This window comes from Ictalurus punctatus, chromosome 23, assembly GCF_001660625.3.
Source record: "Ictalurus punctatus breed USDA103 chromosome 23, Coco_2.0, whole genome shotgun sequence".
Lineage (NCBI taxonomy): Eukaryota > Metazoa > Chordata > Actinopteri > Siluriformes > Ictaluridae > Ictalurus > Ictalurus punctatus.
The window spans coordinates 57427-70315 of record NC_030438.2 but is presented as its reverse complement, the minus strand read 5'-3'; the positions used below and the strand labels follow the sequence as shown (position 1 = coordinate 70315).

Genomic DNA, 12889 nt, shown 5'->3' with positions numbered 1-12889 from the left:
CTTCTGAAATTTGGTTAATGGAGAATATTTGTTACTCATAATTCTACATTGGAACCTTGTATTTTTGTAGTTTACTGTTGTCCAAACTAGGGGTCATGAAGCAAACTCACAATTTGCATTCAATTATTTTATAAATGAAGATTTAAAAAATCAACGATGGATGCTATGTGCTAATTAATAATAGCAAATATTATTATTATTGTTATTATTAATAATAATAATAGTAACAACAACAACAGCAACAACAATAATAATAATAATAATAATAATAATAATAAATACTACTACTACTACTACTAATAATAATAATAATAATAAAGTATGATTAATAAAAGTTAAAAGTGAGAGAATACAGTATTTATTAGCATTTCCTTCAGAATTGTGGATTTCATTATTAATTTAAAAGAAGGTATAAAAGGCAGAACCACCAAACTATCGGTATCGGCATTGGCTGATATCACTCTGAATAATTGGCTATTGGTATCAGCTGAGAAATTTAGTATCGGTTCAACTCTAATAATGACCTAAACTGTATAAATAATAATGACCTAAACAGAAGGATTAAGTCCAGATGTGCAGTTTCATAGTTTTAACAGAGGAAATTTTCATTTGTAGTGAGCTGAGTATTCACCTCTAAAACCTGTCAAATTTTGTGCCTGATGGCTGCATTTACTGTGGAATGAGTAGTACACTTATATGACTTTTATCATTTAATAGAAAACTGCTATTTCGGTCCTGATTTTGAGAAGGGGTTTCAAACTCTCTGACCTGCAGAGAAGTATAATTATGTATCAAGGAAATAATTATGTGAGATCTGATCATTTTATGGGCTGAATGAGGTCCATCGGATCTTAGAGAATTGCATTACATACACTTCTCTCAGTTTCTTCCTGTGTTAATAGATGTTTTGACCATCTATATAACAAATCATTCACAGATTGTTTGGGATGCATGTCCATAACAGGGCACCATGCACACATGTCGATACACATTCATGCATCTTTTTTTGGAAGGTAGGAAGAAAACTGGAGAACCCAGAGGAAATATGAAACTCCACAGACAGTAACCTGAGCTCAAGATTAGTCCAGCGCTCCTGGAGCTGTGAGATGACATGCTGTCACCATGTCAACAACAACAATAATAATAATAATAATAATAATAATAATAATAATAATAATAGCATTATTATTAATAAATCTGTGTTAAGTCAACACTGGTAATCCAGGATAAGGGAGATGGATTAGCTTGTCAGGCACGGATCATACTTGCCTGCTTGATGTGAAGCAGAGCTGATTTATATCTTACTGTCACAGGCTCTCTGTCAAAAGAGCATTCTGTGATTTATTTATTTGTTTGTTAGTGTCTAATTCTGCTCTTTTATTCTGTCAGGAAATAAAATCACACAAATTTAGTTTTTAATTATTTAATTCATATTGCAGTTCATATATCATACCTATTACTGTGATGAGGCATATAGAGAGGCCTAGGAGGGCCTGCATACCCACAGATAGGGCCAATGCTTCCATTCCACTAGATGGGCAGTGCCCTCTAGACTGGCATACACACACACTGATGGTGAAGGTGGTAGTGCTGGATAGAGGAGGAGAGCCATTGTCTGTTATGATCACGGGGAGATGATACAGTATCCAATCACGATGTGTAAATGTGCTACGACGGGTCAAAATGCCTGCTGTGTTGTCTGTAAAAAAGGGAGGATCATTTTTAAAGAATTGACTGATGCATGATATATAGACTTCATTCCATATATCTCTCATGTTCTGCTTGTTTTAGCAACAGATGACTAACTATGTCTACTGTATCTATTTTTGATTTAATAGAAGAAATGCAATTCTAAACTAAATTTTGGTTTTTGGTTTAATTTTACTTTACACAAATATGAGCTGTATTTTGTTACTGTATAATGTACTGCACCTTGGTTGTCCCTGATGGTGAAGTTGGGGTTAATGTTTTTATCTGGCACCATGGAAAAATAAAAATGATGACCTTCTGCTGGATCATCTGCATCCACAGCACTTATAACCTGGATGACCTTTATTTAAAAAATGTTAGCAGAAGACAAACTCAATTATCATCACCTCTATATTTGACTTCACGGTGACAATTTAAGTTTGAACTTAATTGTTTCATAAGCATAATATAATATGATGCTTACAGATGTATCCAGTTTTATCCACACAGCTCATGGAAAACAAGTGATATTAATCCCAAACAGCATCAGAAGAAAGACAATGTCTGTTGTATAGAGATTTATTAATATAGTAATTTCAAAGATGGAGGTTGAAGATAAGCCTACAGCCCTCTTTGGTCATACCCAGAGTTTATTTTTTATTTATTTAAACTCTGTAATTTTTCACAGTGCCTAAAGCTGAGTAGACCAACACTTCTCCTGTCTTCCATTGTTTTTGCTTCTTTCTGCTGATAAGCATTGTTCATCTAATGAAACAATTCTTCAGACGTGCTATGTTGGCACATCTTATGTATTATCTCAGGATATCAAAGCAGATGTTTGGAATGCTGGAGGCCAGTAATCAGTAAATTGGGGAAAGGTTCAGTGAGTTCTTCTTGTTGGCATATTATAGTATATAAGTAGGAGGAACAGTTTACAAGTAGGACATTAATGGTCAAAGAGAAAGACAAAAGTGGTTCTGACAAGGAAATAATAAAAATAACACTCATAGAGGAAGCAGTGAAATGCTTGAGAATAGTGCACATATTGTAGGTGAACAGTCTAAAATCCTAGCCGAAGTATTATAACACTGCTGACATTGGGAGCTTGGAACTTAGATAAAAATAGTTTGTGTGTGTATGTGTGTGTGCTAACATACTTCCCCTGCCTGTATGCCCTCACACACATAGGGTTGGTAGGCCCTAGACAGAGTGGGTATGTTGTCATTGACATCTAGGACTTTAATGACCACGGAAACTGAGGAGAGCTGATTTTTACCTGGATAGATAGATAGATAGATAGACACATACATACATACATAGGTACATACATACATAGATATATAGATAGATCAAATGAAAGTATAATTTTTGTATTATGTTTATTGCTTAGTGTTTAATGTGGTGACTCATCCCACATCAGGGAGACCTGAGCAAACTGAGTGAGCCACCAACCAACACTTAACTGGTAGAAACCAAAGAGTGGGGGTGGGGAGTGTTGGGCTGGGGATGGTGGAGGTGGGGCAGGGGATTGGTTTTTGATAATGATAATGAGTCTTTATTGTTCACATATACAGTAGAGCACAGTGAAATTATTTTCTTCGCATACCCCAGCCTGTCTGGAAGCTGGGGTCAGAGCGTAGGGTCAGCCATGATACAACGCCCCTGGAGCAGAGAGGGTTAAGGGCCTTGCTCAAGGGCCCAACAGTGGCAACTTGGCGGTGCTGGGGCTTGAACCCCGGACCTTCTGATCAGTAACCCGAAGCCTTAGCTGCTAAGGTAGGAAGTAACAGCACAAACTTAACCAAGGAGTGTTCAACCTTAAATTAATTGTAAATTTGAAATTCCTGACTGTTTGCAACAAGGAGCTAACCAGAAAACAAAAGTTCTTATTTCCCCCTTTCTTTTTCTCAAGAAAAGGAACTTGAAAACCCGAGAGGGGGCTAGGTTGACAAGGCAAGGTCAACGCAGTGCAGATGAAGGGCTAGATTACATTTCTAGTATTTTAAATTTCCAAAATACTGGCCAAGACTTTTGCAAGAACTCTGTAACAAAGACTGAGCTCATGAGAGTCTGTGTGCTACTATTAAATAGCCAGGCAGACAGGTTTAGCTTATTGCTCCAGATTACTTCAGAGCAGACCTGTCCCTCCCTGTGGCGGCCAAAGATCGCCTAGCCGTAGATGCAGCCCCAAGCAAGGCTGTTACATACATTCATTATTCATTTTATTTATTTTCATAAAGGGTGCTAGCATTTCCAAATTGTCCATAGTATGTGAATGGGTGTGCGATTGTTCCCTGTGATGGGTTGGCATCCCGTCCAGGGTATCCCAGTGTGACCCAAGTTCCCTGGGATAGACTCCATGCTCCCCCGTGACCCAATGTAGTATAATGGGTATGGAAATAGATAGATGGAAGGATGAAGGGTGCCAATAAATAAATAAATAAATAAATAAATATTAAATCTGACTGATAGTCTTTTTACCAGCAGTATCAGTATTGAGCATGTACTATATTTAATAATTGTCTATATTTTTTTTTATGTGTGTTTTAATTTGTTCTTCAAAAAAAAAAGTAAGCTTTCTAATGGTGTTTGTTCTTCAAAACATTTAGGATTTGAACGGTGATTATCTAAATTAAACTTATTATTACATACCACCTGCAAAACCTAATGGAAAAACAGTTGCATTGTAAAAGCTATAGTACAGTAATACAAATAGATTTGGCATTCAGCTATAAGATTTCCTCTGTCATGGAGAAAATGAAAAACTTACTCATTTCTTTAGCAATAACAGTAAGATTTTGCCATGCTGCAGTCTCTCGGTCCAAAGGTTTGACCAGGGATACTGTTCCATTGTTGATGTCAATCCTGAAGACATTCTTCATCTCATTGTATATGGAAAACCTGACAGGAAAAATAACAGTGCTTTTCAGAGAAAGGACTTGTAGTCCCCTCTTCATACCCTGAAGGTACTCAAAAAGGCTGGGGCAGCGCCACCTTATGGTAAAAAATCTAAAACTTTTTTAAATTTTCATTTCTTTAGCCTATTGTCATGAAACCAGTCTGGTCAGATTCCATGGATCAGACTAATAACGATACCAAATCTGTCTGGGTCGGCAAAAAATTTTACGCCATTGTGAATTTTTTGAAAAACCTATTTTTGCAAACTTCTCCTAGATTGTTTGTTGGAACGTCACCAAATTTTGCTCAGATCATCTTCAGACAAAGAGGACCAAAAATTATTGAAAGTTTTTTGAAAGATGGAAATAAATAAATAAAGAACTGGATTATGAATCTAGATCAGACAAGGAGGACCACTTACTGGTCAAGACGCGACATAGAATAATGATGGTGGCAGCAGGGCATGAACTGGAGAGCTAGAGTACCATGCTCCAGTGTGCTAACCATTAACTTTTTCAGCAATTTGTGCTACAGTAGCTTTTCTGTGGGATCGGACCAGATGGGCCAGACTTTGCTCCCCATGCGTATTAGTAAGACTTTGGCACCCATGTCCCAGTTGTCGGTTCACTGTTGTTATACTTTTATATTACCTATTTTATACTGCATATAATCCACCTAGTAATGTCTGTTTTAATGTGACTTGAAAAGGAACACTGATCTGGGGCCTATGTGTAAAGGGCAACTTGACATTATAAAAACAAGTTCATTGTTATCAAATGGCCTCAATTCCTAGGACTTATCAGAAAAGTAGGAAACAAACACATTATATCACCTAGGGAGGCACCATTATGTCTGTCTAATAAATTTTGTTTGTACAAGGGTATACAGAGGACTGCTTAAGATGAGGAGAAGTAAAAGCCTTGATAAATTAAAAGGCATAACTCACAGTACACACCCAGGAGGTATGTGCATCAAATATAAATAAATAAGGATGGAAGTGGATCTCCTAGGTCAGCCTGATCCAATGCAGTATCATTAATTATTATAATTATTTTATTATTATAGTATAATTACTTAATGATCCTTTTAGTTTAATCAAACTAATTAATCATGCATTAATGTACTCATTGAACAAAGATCTCAATCATGTACAAAATAAAAAATAAATAAATGCATGTTTGGTTTACCTGATGGGGTTATTGGCAGCATCTGCATCTCTGGCATATACTGTGCCAACCAATGTACCAACGGGTGCATTCTCTAGAACTTTCCACTCATAGAACGGTGCAGAAAAGACAGGTGGCTCATCCACATCCATCACCAGAATTTTGAGCATTGTCCTGTCCCGAAATTCATTGATGCTTAGGAATCGCGTGTCCACAAAAGAATTGATGGCCTCTATGGCAATCACAAAGCGCCTCTTGCTCTCATAATCTAAAGGCTGATGAAAAAGAACAGCTGTTAACTGTAACAGATAGATATTATGATTACCAGTTAAAAGTCTTTAAATAATACTTTGTTAAGACCTTGTTATGCAAAATATTGAACATGAATTAACCATCAAAACTCACATCATTAGTTTACAATTGGCAACACATCACTCCTGTAGGTTCTAGGTAGCGTTAAGTGACTTCTGCAATTGATCAGTTTAAGAGCAATTTTTTTTTTTTTTTTTTTTTTTACAAATTTTAAAGTTGAGTTTGTAAAAGATATAAAAAGCACTGAAGTTTTCAACATGTCAGTTTGAATCACAAATTTATGGCATTTTGTTTGCCAAAAATACCTAATATAGAAATTGATAATATATGTGTAGCAGCCTGGAAAAACCCCTTCACAATATAAATCTTAATGTTAAATGGAAATATTATAATTCTAAATGTTAAACGTAGAAGTTAAATGTTTCGTTAATATGATAATTGCCCCCGCCCTTTTGGAGTGTTTGTTATTGGGAAAACACCGTTAGGGCTTTTAGATGTACTTTTACTTTTAGGTGTACTGCTGCATTCTTGAGGCCGCCACAAGAACCTCAGCTTCAGTGATGGCAGCATTGCCATTAGCTGCTATGTGTGAAGATTGGCTTGAAGCTCAGATTTTTTCTAGCAGCCGTAGCCTTTTGCTGCTCCTCTTCGATGTATGCTTGTGCTTTCACCATGTCTGCTTCTCTTTGCACATTTGATGCTTGCAGAAGTACAGACTCTGCTTTTGCACTGGCCCTGGCTGCTATAGAACTGGCTTAAGAAAGCTGACTGGTATGTGGAATGCTGGAGCATTGTGATCATGTTTCAAGCATTTCTTCTTTGATATCCATTGTGATGACTGCAACTTTAATTGTTGAAGAATGCTGTGTTTCCACAAAGATCCACTTTCCTGTATGTAACACGTCAGGCATGTGTCTTTTTGCTATTCTGCCCCCACTAGGATAGGGATGTGATTTCTAGCTCTAGATTTCTGCTAATGAACAAATTATAAACTGTTTCCAAACAATTATGGTATTACTTACAGACATATGTGCTCAGGGGGTCAGTGGAAGAAAAAGATTAATAAGTGGATGAAAAACAACAACGTGCTCCGAGGCTTCCTGATTACAAACAAACTACATGGACAAACAATGCGTAACAGTCAAGAGGCATGCACCATCTTAAAAGGGCAGCACTGTCATGGCTGATGTTCTTTCTTCTTGGAATGATGTGGACACACACCTGCTCCAGAACACCAAACTGGCCAAAGTTTGCGGTTATTCACATTTCTTGATGATTAACTAAGCTTGTGTATTTAATTAGTAACACCTGGCTGCTAATTACTCTCTTAAGATTGTGGAAATAGGAAGGGTGTATTTATTTTCCCCTACTTGGATTTTGAATGTTGGTACACTTTTGGGGGGCAAAATTATTACATATTGAAATCTGTTGTGTTTCTTTGTTGTCACCTGAGATTATTTGTTTATAGAAGCTGGTGAGAACCACCTAATTGTTATTTAGGTGCTGATAAATAAAAACATAGACTTGAAGGAGGGTGTACATTCTTTCTCCCATAACTGTAAAAAAGATGCTATAAGGATAAAGGTGCATACTTTGGACAGTATCACTATACCCTCCTGTGTGGCAGGGTCTGTCTGGACCCTGAAAGTTGCGCTTTCCTCCAGGTCATCTAGAGTGTAGTTCATCTTGGCATTCACTCCAACATCAGCATCCTCTGCCATGACCCTACCAACTGTTGTGCCAACTGGTGCTGATTCCACTATGGCAAACGTGTATAGGTCTGCCGGAATAAGAAGAGAACATGTGATGACTCATTGCAAACATTTCAACACATTTTCTCTACTAATTGAATTTTATGCAAAATTCATAAGAATTCAGGAGAATAATTGTGTGACTTCATAAAAATGTTGGTAAGTGACATATGACTGAATGTTAACAGTGATTTATCTGTGCATACAAAAATAAAGTGTGATGTTCCACAAGGCTGTCCTTGGCCAGTGATTGTTTTTCTTTAAACTCTGTGCTGTCAATGGCTATCTTAAACATCAATCTTAAACATGTTATTAACTGTGCACAGTGGCACAACTCATCTCCAGGGTCTTCAGTTCAGTCATCAATTCATACTACTGCCTGTGCAAAGCTTTTTTCCTCTGGTTTCTTTGGTTTACTCTCACCTCTCAAATATACAGTATGCCATGACTAAATTGCCTCTAGATTTCCTCTATTTTTTGCATATTTTTCAGATCCTTATATAAAATACAATATAACTAAGGATAACATGAGAAAACACAAATAATCATTTTATTCCTTGAAGGAAGGGAGGCTATCCAACACCTATATTACCCATGTGGAAGAGGAATTGCAGCAACATGCAACCAAATTATTCTGCTTGTTACGATACCTTGTTTGGAAGCAAGTGCGGGCGACGCCGAAACTAGAAGGTGAGTGTCAGGCAGAAGACAAACACGGAAGACAGAAGCAAGTCAGGCGATTGGGCAAACAGTCCACACTGGGCATGGCAGGTAACCGTAGTCGAGAAACAAGGTTAGATATTCAACGGCTTGGTGAATGACAGAGAAGATAGTTCTGAGCGTTTACTTCGCAAGGCTCTGATGTTAACGAGGTCCTTTATAACCTGGTACAGGTGTCCACAATCAGTATTCCGGCAAATGTGAGCACATGCGTGACTGGGAAGTGTAGTTCTCGTCAGCCATGTTTGTAGTCCGCGCTGCACTCTGGGAACTGTAGTCGCGAGTTCGCCGCAACGTGACAGAGCCCCCCCTCAAAGGGCTCACTACAGGAGCTGAATCCCTCTGAGGCCTCCCTCTTGGTCCCGTTTTTGCTGGGTGAGCGGCATGGAAGTCCCTGCACAGGCTTGTGTCCAGAATGTCCTGGGACGGGATCCAGCACTGCTCCTCTGGGCCATATCCTTCCCAGTCCACCAGGTACTCGAGTTTACCTCTCCGAAGTCTGGAATTTAGGATGGTACAGAAGTGGTAGGCTGGTTGGCCGTCAAGTTCTAACGGCTCCAGAGGGGAGTCACCCGGCACCGCCATTGCTAAGGGGCCCGGTATAATTGGCTTAAGGAAAGAGACATGGAATGATGGGGCGATGCGGCTATGCTTGGGCAATTCCAGCCGGTACGTGACCTCATTAATTTGTTCCTTGATTCCAAAGGGGCCGATATACCTGGGATTAAGTTTCCTGCCCGGGAGTGGCTGTTTTACGTCCTTTGTGGAAAGCCACACCCTGTCCCCGAGTTGGTAGTTGGGGTGATCCCCCGGTGATGATCCGCCTTTCATTTGGCGGTGCGTGAGGCCTGCACTAGATGTTGATACGTGCGTTCCCAGACCCGCTCACTCCGGTGGAACCATTCATCCACCGCTGGTGAGTCGGTGGGGTTGGTGTTCCAGGAAAATAAAGGTGGCTGGTAGCCCAAGACACACTGAAAGGGGGTAAGCTGTGTTGTGGAGTGTCGCAGGGAGTTCTGTGCTTACTCCTCCAATGGGAGGAATTGGCCCCAATCCTCCGGGTTAGTGGCACAAAAGGTTTGGGGGAATCTAGCGACTTCTTGGTTTGCCCGTTCTACCTGTTCGTTGGCCTGGGGGTGGTAACCGGAGGTGAGATTAACGGTGACGCCCATCTTCTCCATGAAGCTGGCCCAGACTCTTGATGTGAATTGCGGCCCCCTATCACTCACAATCTCTTCCGGGATTCCGAAATTCCTGAGCACATGTTGGAATAACAACTTGGCCGTGGTAAAGGCAGACGGGATGGCAGGCAGTGGGATGAGGTGCAGGGATTTTGAAAAGCGATCGATGATCACTGGGATCGTGGTGTTCCCTTGCGACTCCGGCAAGGCAGTAATGAAGTCTAGGGCCAGGTGAGACCACGGGCATGCAGGGATAGGTAAGGGCTTAAGCTTACTGGCTGGCAAAGTACGCGGTACCTTAGCCTGGGCGCATATAGAGCACGAGGACACTACGCGCTGTACCTCCCTAGACATGTGGGGCACAGCAGTACTTCTCGGCCAGTAATCGGTAGGTACGATGTATCCCCGAGTGGCCTGTCACTAGTGCCGTGTGGGCCCAGGTGATGAGCTCCAGTCGGTGTCGCTTCGGGACAAATTGCATGCCGGAAGGACATGCTGCCGGGATTTGTGACCTGGGGAGGCATGCTAAGGCCTGGTCTAGAGTCCACTCTTTGGCGCTAACAATACAGGATATAGGGCGTCGGCCTTAGCGTTCTTCGCTCCTGGCTTATATGACAAGGTAAACTGGAACCTGGAGAAAAACAGGGACCAGCAGGCCTGGTGAGGCGTGAGACGTTTGGCCGTCCTCAGATACTCAAGGTTCTTATGGTTGGTATAGATACAAATGGGTGTGTGGCACCCTCCAGCCAGTGCTTCCACTCCTCCAGGCCAGTTTGACTGCCAGGAGTTCTCGGTTCCCCACATCATAATTGCATTCTGCTGACGACAATTTGCGGGAGAAGAATGCCACGGGGTGCAGCTTGGGTTTATCTCCGAGCCTCTGTGAGAGAATGGCCCCTACCACTGCTTCTAAAGCATCAACCTCCACGACGAAGGGTCTGGAGGGATCCAGGTGCCCGGGGATGGGGGCTGTGGTGAAGGCCCTCTTGAGCTTGTCCGCGCCTCCTGTGCGGCTGGGGTCCACACAAGCTGCCTGGGTTTGAAGGAGCTGCTCAGGGACCCCAATGTCTCATGCAGGGGGTGAGAGGAGTTGCCCATGATAGACGCCAGTTTAGCTAACATCCTCCTCTCCCCCACCACCTCTATGCTTTCCAGAGGGCAGACCAGGACAGAGCTAGCCCTCTTAACCAGTTTTTTAAGACGTTTCCTGTCCCTCTCTGTGCTCCTGGCTCCCCAGCAGACTACTGCAAAGAACATAGCAAACACAACCACATTGTCATAGAAAGATTTTAGCAGAGTCCTGCAGACACCAAAAGATCTCAGTCTCCTCAGCAGGTGGAGACTACTTTGGCCCTTTTTGTACAGGGCATCTGTGTTTATGGACCAGTCCAAATTATTGTTGAGGTGAACACCCAGGAATTTTTATGTCTCCAACCTCTCGATGTCAACACCCTGGATGTTCACCTGTGTAGTCCGAGATGGCCTCCTATGGAGGTTGACCACCATCTCCTTTGTCTTACTGGCGTTAAGGCAAAGGTGGTTGAAGTCACGCCAGTTGACAAAGTCAACGATGAGCTCCCTGTATAGCTGATCGTTCTCTTCTGATACCCATCCAACAATGACAGTATTCACAGAGAACTTCTACATGTAGCAACTGCTTGTATTAAGCCTGAAGTCCACTGTGTAATGGGTGAAGAGAAAGGGAGTGAGTACTATACCCTGTGGTGCTCCCATGCTCCTAACCACCACATCAGACACACAGTCCTGGAGCCTCACATACTGTTGTCTGTCAGTGAGATAGTTGGTGGTCCATGCAGCCAGATGGCTGTCAACTCCAGCTCCAAAAAGCTTCCCCCTAAGTAATGATGGCTGAATTGTTTTGAAAGCACTGGGGGAAAAAAAATCATGATTCTCACAAGACTCCCAGTATTCTCCAGGTGTAGCAGTGATCTGTACATTAAATAAATAATGGTTTCGTCAGCCCCAATGCCTGGTTGGTAACCGAACTGTACCGGGTCCAGCTCTGAGCTCACCAGGGACCACAGTTGTTGCAATACAATCCTCTGCATGGACTTCATCAGGTGAGAGGTTAAGGCTACTGGTCTGAAGTGGTTGGGCTCCCTAGGATGTGCAGATTTGGGTACTGGAACCACACAGGAAGTCTTCCACAGGACTAGAACTCAATCTAGTCTGATGCTCAGGTTAAAGATGTTCATGATGACCCCACTGTGCTGATCTACGCAGTCTATAAGCAGTCTAAAAGCAGTCCATAGCTGATTCCATCCGGACCCTTTTTGCCTTGATCTTCTTTAGCTTTAGAGTCATTGATTTCTGCCTAGTCAGCCAAAAGAGTATTAGTGAGGTCAGGCTCTGATGCTGAGTGAAACCACTGGGTGTGCAGTCAACGTTCCAATTCAACCCAGTGGTAATCACTTTGGTTGAGGTCAGGGCTTTGGCCACTCGAGTTCTTCCACATCAACCTTTGCAAACCATGTCTTCATTGACCTCATTTTGTTCACAAGGGCATTATCATGATGAAACAAGTGTGGACCTATTAGTTCCAGTTGATCTTATAAGCATACAAATAGATTTTAGACAATTGTGTTTTGTAGCAGCAGTTTGGGGAAGGCCCACATATGGATGCAAATGTCCACATACTTTTGGCCATATAATTTATCTTAATGTGAAGTATTGCTGCCTTTCTCCTGTGTTTTTCGTTTCTCTCTTTGTATGCCTAGTTATTATTAGGTTTATGCTTATTGATTGTGCTGCAGATGCCTGTCCCAACAATTTTTGTCTCTGGTCAATGGCAATCCTGAACTAACCCAAATAAAAAGTATACATCCTGACTCCCATATGTTACAAGTACATGTCCAGTATTTAATAAGCTGTCAGTTGATAATAATGCATTGCACTCACTATGTTGAAAGGTAGGCCCATTGTCATTCACATCAGTAAGGGTGACGGTCACTGTTGTTGTAGCACTGAAGCCTCCAGTAATTCCAAGCATATCTTTTACCTGAATTACAACAAGGTACTTCTCACTTGCTTCTCTGTCAATGTTTGGCCAAGAGGTTACTATTATACCTTAAAATGAGATGGAAGAACATTATCATCTTTGAAGTCAAATGTGAAATTTTATAATTCACAGTAATTTCACAGGACAGTTTGA

General features: G+C 41.3%; 1 protein-coding gene across 3 annotated transcripts in view; it reads right to left on the bottom strand.

Moving 5' to 3' along the window:
- cdh19 (cadherin 19, type 2) overlaps window positions 1–12889 on the bottom strand; it is a 36763-nt gene that overhangs the window by 4911 nt on the left and 18963 nt on the right. For 2 of the 3 annotated variants that reach the window (XM_017453805.3, XM_017453807.3), the window contains exons 5-11: window positions 12637–12804; window positions 7658–7845; window positions 5775–6028; window positions 4460–4590; window positions 2847–2965; window positions 1933–2050; window positions 1454–1699 (exon numbers count right to left, since the gene is read on the bottom strand). In XM_017453805.3, the coding sequence (XP_017309294.1) occupies window positions 1454–1699; window positions 1933–2050; window positions 2847–2965; window positions 4460–4590; window positions 5775–6028; window positions 7658–7845; window positions 12637–12804 (1224 nt within the window). Of the gene's footprint in view, window positions 1–1269; window positions 1383–1453; window positions 1700–1932; window positions 2051–2846; window positions 2966–4459; window positions 4591–5774; window positions 6029–7657; window positions 7846–12636; window positions 12805–12889 lie in introns of all 3 variants that reach the window. The other variant, XM_017453808.3, reaches the window with a different exon arrangement.